Source organism: Cyrtonyx montezumae, unplaced genomic scaffold (assembly GCF_038088225.1).
Source record: "Cyrtonyx montezumae isolate F1298 unplaced genomic scaffold, pur_monq_1.0 scaffold_3, whole genome shotgun sequence".
Classification (NCBI taxonomy): domain Eukaryota; kingdom Metazoa; phylum Chordata; class Aves; order Galliformes; family Odontophoridae; genus Cyrtonyx; species Cyrtonyx montezumae.
Window position 1 is genome coordinate 146,270,992 of NW_027072034.1, and position 15,600 is coordinate 146,286,591.

The following is a 15,600-nucleotide window of genomic DNA, read 5'->3' on the forward strand; positions in this document are numbered from 1 at the left end:
CAAGTAATATGGGAGTACTTCTCAGTACAAGATGTAGTACAGGAAAGCACAGCTTCTCTCTCTGTGAACTACTCATTTATTTTAAGAGTGTCTAAGCTGGAAACCGTAATTTTTACCCCAAATCCTCATTCAGCGAGTCTGAGACCTCAAGAGGCTTTCAGCTATACAGCAAAGACATTTCTCTTACCTTGCTTTAAGTATTTCATTGACTTTATGTTCTAGTTTTCATTTTCTCAGCTACTCCTCTTTAAAGCCCTTGCCTTAATGTTTAAGCCTTTGTTTCTTCTCTCAGTTTCCTGATGCACATTTACAGGCAAGCACAGCTTCTCTCTCTGTGAATTACTAATCTAAGAGTCCAGGCTCGAAATTGATATATTCACCAAAACTCCTCATTTAGAGTCTGAGACCTCAAGTCATTTTCAGCTATACAGTAAAGACATTTCTCTTACCTTGCTTTGAGTACTTCATTGACTTTTTGTTCTAATTCTAGTCGCCTCTGTCGTTCCTTTTCTAGCTCTTGCCTTAATGTTTCAGCGTTTGTTTCTTCTCTCAGCTTCCTCAGTTCCTCCTCTGTTAAGTAGGATAGAAGAAAATGATTCAGATGAAGAAAAATAAAAGAAAAATAAACCCTAACTATGGCAAATAAGATGGTGATTTGTCGTTGTTTTCTCGTCTTTTCCATTTGGGCTACAGCAAATATGTTCACAATAAAAATTTGGAATGACTTCACAAAAAGTGCACATGCTCAGTTCAAACAGTTAAAGCAAATTAGAAAAATGACTTCAAACTTTTACAGATAAACCAAAAAATAGCCTTTGGTACAAGCTAAATACAGCTTGGTATACCTTTTATTCTCCATAGGAATAATCAGTAGGAAAGGCATTTGTTGTTCAAAAAATGTAAAAATAAATTATAAAAAAGGCCAATTCTGTTCCTCCTTTTCCTCCCATGTTTACGGGTAGGAAAAACATATACAAGCTCAAAGTTCTCCAGTACTATATAATTGTCTATTTGTCAACTCCTGGCACACCAAGTTTTTTATCCAACTCAGATGGACGCGTTACAGACCTGAGTACATCACAGTTTTAAGAACAGGTCACAGAATGAGAAACTGAGTTCAGATTTCTGTTTTTTTTCCAAGGCTACAGCATGCCTTACTAAATAAATACCAAGAAATAATTTACATACATATGTATAAACGCACCTATATATGCATACAAATATACATATTCTCTTTCATGAACTATCATCTACGCATAAGGCTTTTTTTGCAGTTAATTAGCTTTGCTTTTTGTCACTGGCAGTATCGTTGTCATGATCTTATTTTAGTCTAGAGCTACAAGAGACTTGCTGTCACCAATCACTTTGCCAAGATAGGCACTCAAGAGACGTGACAAAAAGAAGACTGGGAATCTCTTTTGTTCTTCCCTTTTTTTAAATGACAAAATTACTCTATTTTATTCTTTTTTTGTTCTCTGGGCTGTTGAGTTTTTTAGCTCAGTCTTGGCAATAAATAGAACAGCAGGTGTATTTCAAGCTTACAGCAAACCAGAACAGAAATACTTGCAGTTTCTACTATCACCATCGACACAGGGGTTCAAGCCTTACACAAGTTTTACATGAGTCACAGATTATGCTCTACCCTACAGCAACCTCTTCTGTTTCTTTTTATGTAGTCTTGTAAATCTGTGGTCAATCTGACAGTTTTGATATGTGAACCTTGTCACTTCAATCAGCATGTGCCTTGAGGAGGTCAGTAGTCCCACTGCAAGTATTCAGAAGATCTGATAAATCCTCTCCCCCCCCACCACACAAGGGGCTCCTGCAGAATCTACGATCATTTTATCTGCTGTTCAAGTTAGATGGTTGTAGATTATCTGTATTCATGCCATAGTAAGAGCTTAGAGCACAGAATTAGGAGAGAAAAAGATGAACTGAGAGAACAGCACAATGCAATGTGTTCCACTGGGAGGCTACAGGTTGTATTCCAGCAAACACAAGGAGCATGCTGTCATCTCACCACTGATGCTTCATTAACAACCCCAGAAAGAAGACATGGAGCAGAGCAGTCAACTTATCCTCTAGCAAAAAAAAAATATATATATATATATTTTCAAGACTGTCGTATGCTATGACATGATACAGAAGAAAAACTCACTGTTGCAGCAGGGATTGTTTCTCCTGTAAATAAAGATATGGGCAGAGGCATATCTTCACCCAGTGCTGTTTCTAATTACATGTCTAAAAGCAATTTTAATTCCAGCAAAAAAATCTGTTTTTGCAATTTGCCTTGCCTACACTCGCAAGAGCTTGCCTTGCTGCACGAGAGCATGCACTCAGAAGAATGGAAGCAGTTGCTGTAATTCAAAAACACTGGAGCTTGTGCAATATCACAAAAGATTCCAGACTGGATGTCAATTTCCCATGACCATTAAAAGGAAAAAAATTCCTTGTTAGGTATTTAAAAAATAAAAACTAAAAACAAGAGGAAGTGAATAAACATTCTGTATACATAAGAAAACCACAAGTAGTATAAATTAACCTCAGTGCTCTGGAAAGCCTACACTGATCCTCCAGCTTTCGTAATCCCTGCTGTTCTGATTGTACTGTATCTCCTTCTATTAAAAACAAAACAAAACCCAGAAACTTGAGCACTTGGAGGACAGGAAGAGTCAGATACAGATTTATTTACAAAAAGGAGGCAGAGTTAAAGGGTGCACAATGAACAAGGCAGAACTCCTGAAAAACAAAGCAAAAAACACAGCACCTGATCAGCTTCACTTTACATTGCACTCCTTAACTTTCAGGTATGTGACTCTGCAATTTAAACACACCTCAGCTCTGGACTGTTCCACTTTTTAAAGCAGCATTTGTTGCTACTTTGGCAGCACTGCTGGTCTGGTGTTGTAAAATCTCTGTTAAATACTTCAGGTTTGCTAAGCAACAGAAATCACAAAGGAGAGAAAAAATGGGAAAAAAGGGAAAAAAAATGAAGTATTCTTCCTTGCTCTCTCCCCTGAAATAATGCACAGTTTGGTTAAACTGAACTGAAATTCTCGAGCCCCCGGGGCTCCTTCTGCGGAGCAGCTGTAGTCACAAACCCTTGAGGACAGCCCACAAGATCACACAACATCTACTGAGCTTTACAGATGTGTAGTCTCCATGATGATGAGAGATGTGCGCTCCTTGCAGTTTGTCCTCAGACAACCAAAAGTAAAGCACTCTCCCTCCCCTGCTGCCCCAGAAGGGTACACAAAGAAGGTCATGCTTCAGGTCCAAGATTAATCCGCTTCCTTAACTTCCCTCCCATGCACATTAGTCACAGCTCCCTATCTCCTGCTGGGTATGGAGGTGTTAGAAGAGGTTCCAGGCATGGCTTAACTAGACATGGAAGTACGACCCCACAGGTGTTTTAAAGGCTCTCCAAGTAAAGAGAACCTTCTGGATACTATGGCACTTTTAAAAACGAGCTTTAGAATCCTGCACTCTAAGGATTCAGTCATCTAAATATAAAGAACATATAGTTTTAGCATTAGTATATAGCATATAGTATAAATACATATAGCATATATATAGCATTAGTTTTAGCATATAGTATTAGCATTTGCAGAAGTTTAGTCGCTATCACCTAATCACTCGAAGACAAGCTATCCAGTATTTCACTGCAATGCAGCCATCGTTCCCTACCACACCACAAGCCTCTGGAGCAACTGAAAAAATTCCATTTTCCCCTCAGAAGACACAAGCATACCTTAAGAAATGTTCTGCTAAAAAATCTTGTAAATACTCAAAATACCTAGTTCTGAGAGTCCAAACAAAACTGAGCAATATTTAGGAAAGGAAGATGCTATGTTAGGTTGGGAAGGCATTATGCAGGAAGTTGGCTTTCTAATTCAATACTGCGTGTGTAGTAAAGCGGATGTTTCCCTTAATAAGGGGATTGGAGGTGGATTAGGGAGACTCCCAGTAGCTATTTTACATAATAGCTTTCCTTTGGAGGCCTACAGGTACGCATCATAATCTCCCACGAGACAAAGAGAGAAAAAATTGCTCCCAGAGCAGAGCCTAGTGAGGAGACTGTAGAGACTGTAAACTGGTGTTTACGGACACCGAGTCAGCTCAGCATTAAATTCAAAGAGATGAAGTTAAAATAGAAGCGTGAAATAGCATTGCATGTATCCTGTCATGTTTACATGGGGAAACACCAGTGCTTAATAAGCCAGAAATAACTCTTCTACGTCTATGTTAATTAGGGCAAATCTCCCTTTAACCCTTTGAACAATGATTAAAAGTACGCTATCTAATAGCTAATGAATGCTCTAAATCTCAACCACACATCACCAGACTGGATCTCAGCAGCAGTGCTGGAAGTTACCTCCAACACATGCAGATTTTGCCTTTGCCTGACTTCTAATTCTTACAGAAAGCCAGTGTTTTAAGTTTGCCCCAAGTAAGCTAGTTGCACAACACTGCAGACAAAACGTTACAAATGTGAAAATATATATGTACTTTTATTGTCATAGACATTGAAGAGCTTTTATTCTTTATTCTGAACTCCAGCATTAAATAGCACAGTGAAAGACATGGAAGTGCTCCACCACTTGTCATAATACAAAGCCATTTTCTAAGAACACCATCTGCTGTCTGAGCAACAAGTAGCGATGAGGAACGACCCACCAAAAAATAACTACATGGTAACCTATGTTGTTTGGGGTTTTTTTGCTGTTTTTTTGTTGTTTGTTTTTGCTTTTTACAGTAATCTTGAAATTTGTATTGTATTGTTGAAGCAAGTTCACAATCCAGTTATAAATGGATACAGCTGCAGCGTGAACTACTTATTTAACAGTTCTCCTTTGAATCCCTACCTCTCCTCCCAAAAGGTTTTTGTTCTTTCCACCAGTGACTTGAGAGCCATGGAAACTCCAAAATGTTACCACACATCTGTCCGTAAGACTTCAAATGATTTACTAGCTTTTGCAACCAACTTCCCAATTTTTCACAAGAGAGATGCCTGAGAAAGAAAAGGGCTTGACTGTTCCAGTGGCTTCACTTCATTAGCTGTCCTCTCTTCTTTAAGTCACCTCTTAAATTCACAAGCTTTCAAGTTGGTGCAGATTTTCACAAGCATGGCATGCAGGCTCTTGTTCATATTGGGTGAAGTGCATAGCTAATGGTGATGATGCTGAAAAATGGAGCAAGTTCTCAGCTATAAAGCACTATCAAACAGCACTGTTGTGCTCTTTGTAGCTGCTGTAATCTTCATGGAAAAAAATAGGAGGTATTACTTTTGGAGAAACCAACATACTTTCGATACGTTGCAAATACAGTTCCACCTTTCAGCAACAAGAACACCATTTAAGGGCTCAGATTCACCTATGGAACCTTCAGCAGATGAGGTAACATTAACATCTGACACAGCAAAATTAAAATGTTATCATGTTGGATTTTGGGGGTTTTTTTTATTTTTATTTTTTTTAATTGTGAGACATTCAGTGGCAAGGAGTCCCAAATGAGCAAAGAAACCCTGGTAGGAATGAATTCAAAACCATACAAAAAAAAAACAACAAACCAAGATCTTTCATGATCTGCAACTGCACAAGGATCAGAACACGTTCTCCATACATTTAACTACTCTTCAAGAACTCTCATTCCTCTTGCCTCAAGAACTTATTTCCATGTTGTCCTACAAAACTTACCCTGCACTATTTTATCCTCAGCTGTTCTTTGCTGAACTACAGTCACTGTGATATGCGGAAGATAATGATAAAAGCAATATTTTTTTTTTAAATCCAACCAGACTACGTGTAAAGACGAAAAGGAAGACACTTGAAAGCTAATGAGATAAGAAAGAGGAAAAAAAGTCAGCAAAGATGGAAGATGGAAGGAAGAGCTATTCGTTTTACTCCATTTGCAAATGCCTTGCTTTGTTAATTCAATGGTTCCTCTTTGCAGTCAGGCCTCCTGTTTGCTTGAAAGAATCTTTCATGCAGAAAGAAGGGGAAAAAGATTTTCTAATGGGAATACAGCTGTCATATGAAGCCAGAAAAGCAGACAGGATACATTAAAAATGAACTATGTTTATCTACTGTACATCTTTTCCTCCTTCTTCTTGCATCCTATATGGGCACTTCATTAAGAGTGGAGAAATGAAACAGTTAAATATTTAAAAGGAAAGAGAACAAAACACACATTTTCACCATAATCTTTCTCCCGCCCAGTCTGGTTTACCTGCACACATCAAACTGAAGTGACAGCTCTCTTGAAACCAACCTATCTCAAATTTGCCAGTTTAACAATCCCCCTTCTCTCCTTTTGTTCTTCCCTCCTTTGTCCCTCCTACCCCCCATCCTCATTATTATGTTGTATCTCCATTTACCATTTTTTTCGTTTGTTTTTTAAGGCAGAGCTCCTGCTCCAGTACTTTAACAAGTGTAGCTTTGAGAAACCAATTTCTGAGTCCCTTAGCATGCTCCTACAGGAACTGAAAGAGAGAGGCATGGACTTCCTCTGCGCTGATAGAAAACAGAGCTGATCCAGAAGCAGCAGCAGGGAAGGCTAAGCCTGAACTATCATCCTGCTGCTCAGAGGTGTGGTATTCTTGATCTCAAAAGCAAAGTTCTGTGTTATTTGTTTGTAAAGTGTTCTTCTGTCTTACGTGATGAGGATGCCTAATTTTAAAAGTGCATCTTATTCAACAAGGTGAGTGCAAACTGGTGTGCTGTCCTCTCTCACCACTCCTGTTGCATACCACTTAGAGAGGGTGATGTTAGAAAGAACTGAGGTGTCATTACTACAGTTTGAACAGAATTATTACACTAATGTTTAATTAGTTACATTTACGTGCAGCTTTTTCAATTGAGCTTTATTGTTCTATAATAGATACAGAAAAGACAAGTATTTGACTATTGTAATGGGTTTTAACTTTAAAAGCTTCCTGAAAACATGCCAATTATCTTAAAGATCACAGCTCACTGAGATAGATTCTACTCTGGAAACATTCACTGTGAAGTTCTCCATTGTTAGATAGACTTTTGTCAGCTTAGAAGTCATGAGAACTACTGCTCTGTGAATTTTCAGAAATTTCAGAGACTAAAAACGCCAGAAGAGTTGCAGATCCATCTAAAATGAAGAGAGCTGTGAAAAATGTTGTCGTTAGTGCAGGAAGTGTTTTCACTCCATGTTTCTGGCAGAAGAAATGAAACAGGCTATAAACATTTCAACGCCTGGCTCGGGAATAGCTGCAGACTCTCCCAAGACTTCTGCATTACTGAATCGAGCAGGGAAGGGCAAGTTCTACACAGAGCTCCTAAAATCTCCTGGTTACACAACAGGAGCAGGCACTGCAGTGTTCACACCGCCCAGCTTGAGGTTTCAGCCACTTCCAGCCCCACAGTTCACGAAGCCAAGTTGGGCACCCCAAAAAAAAAACACAGTAGGAAGAGCATCCTGCATCTATATAACATAATGTGTAGACAGCATCTGTCAGAGGCAGTGAATGTATGAGTTTCAGAACCAGAAACAATCTATCTTTGTCAGCACAGTACTGTACTGAGATTAATTGGCCCCACAGGAGGCATCAGAGGAGCGTGGGATCCTCCCTGGTTGCACCCCATAGGTTTCTGGCACCTTCTCAACATCACTGTCATCACATTTTGGGCAATGTCTAGCACAGGTTGCACAAGGTAGCCCTGGAACAGGACCAGACCAAGACTCCATCCTGCTGCTGGCACTGGGCTGTCATTGCAGCCTTTCCTTCACATCTCTTGGCAAGCCTGGGCTCTTGGAGCCAAGCTGAAAGAGAGCAGGAGCACAACCCATCCTCCACCAGCTAGATAAAGCACTGGACATGTACTGATCATGTACTATCAGCATCTGGGAGTCCAGAATATTAAGCTGAGAAAAACAAGGCTCAGGTGAAGGCACAGAGGCAGTACAAAGCCCTCAGTGTCCACCAGCATCGATGCACTTTAAGAACAAAGGCTGCTTTATCAACTCTTAATCCTACTTCAAAATTTCTGAACCAAAGGTGACTATAGGCTGCTGAGTCAGTAAGAAAGCAAAACTTGCACTAAAACTGTTCCTCTGCTGTTCTCCAGCTTTGCTACTGAAGCAGGTATTTGACCTTCATATCAGGAATGATTACACCAAGGGTACTGTGACACAGTTGGTAATGGGACTCTGACTCAGCTTTACAGTCAGTTTGTTGTATACAATCCTGCAGCTGTGCTAGGAGCTATTACTGTTTCTATACAGATCACGCCTTCAAACAGGTTTGTTTTTGTCCAGTCACAACCACCAGCAACACATGTCACCCCTTTCCTAACATCCCAGATGTGCCTGAAGACCACACACATCTAGAGCCCTACTTTCATTAAGTACATTCTGTTAATCTGCTCCTCATGCAAAGAATCATTGAGTTGGTTAGCAGCAGAACAAAAGAAGCCACAAGCTCAGCCACATACACAGTTTAGTACATGGGAGAGGGACAGAAGTTCAGCAGAATTTTTAATATGAAAGATGAGTGCTTTCCATTTCTTTAACATAGTAATAAAAATCATAACCAGAAGAGTATTTTTTAAGCACCTAGGGACTCCTGCAACAGCCTGTAGAACAGAGTGGACTGCAAAATTCTTATGGGAAGGGACGTTATATTCCTCTCAAAGCCTCGTGCCAAATCTCAGTTCACCAGTTCGGTCACCAGGTGACTTTTCTCTAAGTCACCCGGTATGTTTACTCTCAGCTGCTGCTACCATCATCTCCTCTTCCTTGAGTTGCTAAAATTAGCATTGCAACAGGCTTGAGCATCCTTGAATGAGAATTAGCTAATGCTTCATGTGAGCCATAGGATGTATGCCTGCCCACAAAGCATGCCTGAGGCACAGAGTGCAGGCATCAGCTAATTCCAGCTGCAGAACTGCCCTCTACAATCATGCACAAACACTAACAGGAAGTAAAGCCCTCAGTGAGTTGCAAATCCAGAAGGGTATTGCCTATCCTTTTGTGTTCCAAATGCAAGAGCAGCAAATGAGGTTTTATTTCTCATTTACATACAGACAGCATGAAATGGAAGCACTGAATTTTAGCTGCTGAAGTACAGTTCAGTAGTTTGTTCATCTGTATTAAGAATGATCAAACAGAACAAATACTATGAACAATGTTTTTAAAAACCCTGCTAATTGTAACGTATTAGTCTAGCTGCTCCAGTTCAGAATCTGTCTTTCAAACCTGAACCTTCAGCTAGCAACAACACAGTGTTGGAGTGCACAAACACAAGGTTGTAGTAATGCATGGTCCTTTACAAATGTATCATAGTGACAGCTCCGAAACAATTCATTTTCATCCTTCTATTTGGTGTTTCCAGCAGACCAAGGTCTTCGCACATTTCATTCAGCAAGTATTTAAACACTGTTCTGCTGGAACGAAGCACTGAGTCACCCACTCCAGTACTGCAGTCTCATACCCAAAACCCATGTTGTCACCATATAATATAGTCATACAGTGAGGTTCAGAAGGACCCATTAGATTACTCAGATTAAGAACATTCCTGTATGGACAGGAAAAGCAACTTTAGTCCTTTTGGGTGGAAGAGCCAGATGATCCCTCTTGCTTAAGATGTCATTATGTAAGATCCTTTCCTCCTGGTAGGTGACAGGAGGACTGCTGTCAGTCTGAAGCTTAAAATCCACTCATTTCCAGTCATTTTATTTGCATTTCCTGCAACGGAACATGCTAAGCAATTCCCCTCCATCTTCAACTCCTTGGATTTTCAGATTCTCTCTTTAGGAAGAAAGGGATTCATCTGGCATCATGGATGAAGATATTCTCCCTTTAGATAACTACATTGTTTTGTGTGTGCGTGTGTCAGCTAAATATTTGCTCTACATTTCCTCTCCAGCTTTTAGAGGCTTTGGTCACAAGTAGATGTGTTCTACCAAAACATACTGCTGAGCCAAACTACACTTTTTACACATCCCCACTAACAACTAATGAATATAGTTTAGAAAAGATCAGCAGTTTGCCACTCACTGAACCATATCTTACAACCATAAACTGATCTGTAGTTGTATCTGCACATACTGAACAGTGGGGAGTACACCTAACAGTTTAAGAGTCCTTAAAGAATCCCATAATTTAAAAAATAATAAAAGTGTGTAAAAACAGTTAATAGCCTTAAAAATATCCATGGAAGCAGTAAGATTAAAAAAAGAAAAAACAACTAAAAACCAGGCTTTCTTCCAAAGGCAAATAAAGTAAACAAACTGCACACTTCAAGACTGTTTCTCATTGTCAGTTCACTCTTCTGGGAAGAAAATATATATATATAATCATAAGAAAGCACTTCTAGAACAAAAAGAACCGTGAAAAAAAACCTCCAACTTGTTAACCTTAAAGAAATAAGGAAGAGGATTAGTAGATACAGGAACCATACTCAAAAAAGTCAGCTCCTACTTCATCCCAACTGGCAAATACAGTTATGTATTTCAGCCCAAAATTGTGAAGAGGGTGGAGTCATAGTGAGGAACGAGCTTTCCTGTGCTTGCTCCTCTACCAGTTTACCACTCTTTCTCTTGTTTTTTCTGTACAGAGTAAGAACGATGGCAGCTAAAGCAAAGAGAAGGCTTCTGTAAAGAGCTCTCGACACAGCAGGAAGGCTGGAATAACAACTGACTCACCAGAACCACCCCTGTTGGCATGAACTTCCAAACATCTTCTCAAACAATGAGGTTCCTTCCTTACCTTCTCACCCTGAGGTTTGTAATCAGCGTGCAAAAGGAAAGGATTCAACTACAAGTGCTAAAGTGGTTGATAAGAAGGTTTTCAGACTATAGCATAAGCCTGAAAGTAAAAGGTATTTGCCAAGACGTGTGGTCTACACATTTTTTAGCTCTTGTAACCACACACTAAAGGCTGCAAACAGATTCAGTGGAAGTGTTTGGCAACCATACAGTATTTTTCTAACAAGATACATGTCCTAGTTCAAACCAGAAATGAGTTCTGGGAAGGTCTACTTTCTCTTACACACCAGATTACATTAGGGAATCACAAAAGTCCCATCTTGTTCAAAGAACAATTTGATAACAGCACCTTAAGCAATACACCTCCAGGGATATAAGAAGTACGAGGTAACTTCAGTACTGCACAGATAAGTCAGTATTCAAATAAATTAAGAAGAGTTTTCGCTTGACAGATTGATCTTCCATGTTATCAGTGGAAGTTTATATCAGCTCACTATACATTTTTGTCCTGTTTCTTTATCACGCCTCCCTCTTGCACTCAGGGGAATAAAACATCAAAGAAATATTGCCAAAAGATAAACAAATCACATAAAATTAATTTCAAGTCCTTGAGAACACATTGAAGGTAAGATACAAGTCAGAAATTATTTTAAGACGTTAATCTATTTATTGAATAGAAACTGTAAACATTATATTTTTATCCTTAGAAAGCATCTGACATCTAAAAACAACCCTCGTATTCTGAAGTTCAAAAATTATCCACTAAAATGACCATTTGGGAAGGCAACTGAGCAAGAACTTTACTTGTTGGAGACCTTTGCTTCTATCACGTTAAAGGAATGTTTGTCTTCTGTTCTGATGTGCTGAAATGAGGGCTGCTCTGTAAATAATTTCTCCTGTTTTATAATATTGGCCCAAGATGTCGGGGGCAGATGTTGGTGGTATGGCACTAAAGGTTGAACCTTTCCAGCAATATTCCATTACAACACTGAGGCTTCAAATAAGCAGCACTTGTCACATAGTGTTGTATTATGTTGTGAGAAAAGCAATAAAAAAAAAATACTTCAATGATCTAGGAACCTTGGGAATGCAAAATCCTTCTGAGAGAAATGTCTGCCCCTGCACTATCCAGTCATCAGCATTCCTCAGAATTCTAATGCCATCTTTTGCAGTCTTACAGAACATATGTCATGTCTTTTTTTCAGCAGGCCTAAGTCATTTTTTTCCCCACAGAGTATTAATTTTATACTTACGCAGAAAGTGTTTTTCCAGTAAGGCTATTTCCAGGTGACCTTTGATTTCATTCAGTCTGTCAGACTCCGTTCTGTTAAAATCCTGGACTCCTGAAGCCATGATGATGGTCCCTGGACCAGCCTGTAACAAAGCCAGAACTCAATGACAGTTCAGAGGCAATTTGGTTTCAGTCATTTAAATATATCAACTTACTTTTGGTGAAGTAAACAGACAGACATGGGAGAAACATACAAGTATCAACAATTCTGCATTTTTCTTAGCCTGCATTAAATAATCAAAAATAAATGAGTGAAAACTAATTCAACGCACAGTATCTCTTGAATTATGCAGACCTCAAGGAGTTACAGAAAAGAGATTTTATTTTTTCTACCCCTGTAGCAGCTATGCTGCGCCATCATTTACCCTTTCTTGTGCTGATTTGAAAAGCGTATTTAAACTATCTACCTCCCCCTCCCAGTTAAGGAATGATGTGACATATTTTACACATTAAATTGAAAAGCTAGTGGAAGAAATATTATTCTCGATATTTACTCTAAAAGAGCATCCTGGAGGATTGGGTGATGGAGTCAGGAGACTGTACTGACTGATTTATTGTTGTCATCCCCAAGCACTGGAAATACTGCTGGAGACGAGAATTAAAGCTCAGTGTGATCAGTTAAGAACAGCAGTGACAACTGCCACCTCCACGAAGTGAGCAGAGGAAAAAAAAGTGAGCCCACACAGCAGAAGGCAGGTGATGCTGCCCATTCCTCACAAAGTGAGCATTTTCAGAAAGCAGGGAAAGGAGTGGGTGAGGGCATCTCCTCAGCAACGGAGGCTGAGGCCCTGAGTGCAGTGCCCACTGCTTACAAAACAGCTGCCCATGAGGGTTAGAGAAGCCCCAACTGAAGTGCTACGTTAGAGGAGCCTACATCTTGATACTGATCTTCACACAAAGAGGCATCTGTCTTAAAGACTTCCCCACCCTTCGTTTACCTCTGAAAACACACAGGAGTTCTACTGCTTTCAAAAGTCAGCTACATACATTTAACTGTGACAGTTTAATTACATACTCACATAAACTCAGCTAATTTACAGGAGAGTTAATTAAAAAATATCGTCTATGTCTTAAGAAAGGATGTACAAAGATCACAGGCACCAAAGTACTTTCACTGGTGGGAAAGATTTGCTCTTTTCAACACAGCAGTATGGAGGTACCCTATTGAACATCTGTTTTCTTGCTCAAGCTGAACAGACAGTTTAAACCTCAGAACTGTCTATGAAGTCAAATGAAGGAGCAGTGGGCATTTACTGCAGAACATCTACTTGGCACCAGCTCCCCACCTGGATTTGTTTCATATGGTGCCAAAAGCAGGGATGCTGCTTCCAGTCCCAAAAGTGCCCCAGGGGCACCCACAACCCCGCAAGCTGCCAGCCCTGATAATAAGTTGTCAGCACTGTGCTGCTTACAGCTGGAGCATGAGCATCCCAGCAGCACGGCATACCAGACAGACAGAGCCCACAGCCACACTGGTATGGGGAGATGCAGTGCAGCATCCTGCTGCCCACGTACCACATTTCCCATCCAGCTAGTGAGGTGCAGCACTACAGGCTACCTGACACTGCTCCAGCCTGGTGAAAAGCAGCAGTTTATTTGCAGATGAGCACAGTACAATGATTAACCTCAGTGTTGATTTCTTATCTTAAAGACTGGATTGTATGCATCCATTGCTGCAGGATTTAGCATTACTGCTTGCCAGACACACAGCCCTGCTGAGGAAGGTGTGGCAGAAATCAGGCAGCAGCATCTTGCAACATGCTACAGGCAGGCAGAAGGAAGCATTATAAAAATTCAGACTGCTACCCAGACACGAAAGCACAGATTGGATATTGTGACTGAGTTTTTATCACTATGACTCATATAGGAGAGAGCTAAACACACTTGGCAGAGGTACACCTTGTGCAAATGGACAGCCTCTGGCCCCAGCATGCAGGAGTAGATACGGAGCTGGTTGAAGACACTGCTGAGAAATACACAAATAAATAAAAACAACATACAGGCCTGAGAGTAAGATGCCATACTCAGCGGGAATGCTCACAAGGCTTTGCACATCGGGCTGTGTGATAACACATGCTCTGACACCTCAGCTTTACTGCTAGAGGCACACTGGTCCTGTCACACAGCTCCCTGGTCCCCAGCCCCAGGCAAAGTGGATGGGATAGGGCAACAGAAATGAGGGAGGAGAGGAGGGAGAAAAGGGCTAGTGTGTGCCTGAGCATATTCAAGTTGCCACTCAAGTCATCTCACCCTCAGATGAGCCACGTTTCAGAACCAGCTCCACTGTTGATTCTTCAGTAATGCCAAACCTCTAATTAAAGCCCAGGATACCTCTGCTGTGACTTTTAGAAGCAGGAAAAGGTGCACAGCACAATGACACAAATGAAAGGGATTCATTTGGAAAGTTTACAGACGTGTGTCTGCTAAAGCATTCGACCCAAAAAGTCTGTCAGTTCATGGGATAAAAATCAGCAGGTACAGAGAGAATCATAGAACGGCCTGGGTTGAAAAGGCCCTTAAAGATCATCTAGTTTCAACCCCCCTGCTGGGGTTCATTAAACTAACCCAAAATGACCTAAGTCAGAGAGAAGAAAACAAATAAAAAGACAAACTGAAATATAAGGCTGCTTGATAAGAATGCCAGAAGCAACACCATACAAGGACTATATAATAATGAAATGGTTTAACCTGAGTAGTGAGATGAGATGAAAAACAGAGCACCCATTCCAAACTTAGCGACACCATGAAGTATTAGCGAACAGAGCCAAAAAACTGAGCATATACAGGAAAGAGAGATGGGAGACATTTAAGCAGATGGCACTTCTGTCACAGAAGATTTTTCTCCACACCAGCACACCTTGCTCTGTCTAGAGTTGTTAATAGGCTAAAAAGATAAGAAATGAGCCTGTTACGCTCATTGGAGGTCAGCTGCCTGTCTGAGGAATGCATAATTGACTCCACTCACGGGTTAATAAAAAATGTTCCTGTTGTAATTCCTGTGCTAAGTGGGTAATAGAGTTTCTTTCTTCAGCTGCCGTTGTAGGACAGCCCAGGGACTGGATTAACACAACTTTACTGCACAGATGCCCTTTCTTGCTTCTGCATGACTCAGTGAAAGCCTCAAAGGCTTCCACAGATTTCTGCTCCTCCATCTCCTTCCGCCTCCCAAGCTTTGACAATGCTTGACACAGGGACCCTCTCAAAATGCTGGCAATCACAATTACTTAGCAAAGATGAGTTCACAGTGCCTAGGAAGCCAGCAAAATGCCACGGAGTCAAGAAGGAAGAGTCTGAGTCAGAGGGTTAAAGGCACACTGCCGATGAGGATAGATCACCTCTAACCTGCTGTCTGAGTTCCTGCCCCCCACATCCAGCTCCAGGTCTGAAAGCAAATCTCACTGGCCCACAAACGTGCTTTTAAAGCCGTCTGCAGGTTGGGTTTTTACCTGCAGCAACTCTCAACCTGGGCACTTTGCCTTCTGCACATGCTTGTATTCTGAGAGTCCCAGCATTTGGTTTTGGGTGCTGAGCACAAGGAACACCATCACTGCACAACTGCAGCGAAGGTCTAGG

General features: G+C 40.7%; 1 protein-coding gene across 2 annotated transcripts in view; it reads right to left on the reverse strand.

Moving 5' to 3' along the window:
- GRAMD4 (GRAM domain containing 4) overlaps nucleotides 1–15,600 on the reverse strand; it is a 79,559-nt gene that overhangs the window by 31,566 nt on the left and 32,393 nt on the right. For both annotated transcript variants that reach the window (XM_065743562.1, XM_065743560.1), the window contains exons 3-4: nucleotides 11,990–12,110; nucleotides 450–570 (exon numbers count right to left, since the gene is read on the reverse strand). In XM_065743562.1, coding sequence (XP_065599634.1) covers nucleotides 450–570; nucleotides 11,990–12,110 — 242 coding nt within the window. The remainder of the gene's footprint in view (nucleotides 1–449; nucleotides 571–11,989; nucleotides 12,111–15,600) is intronic.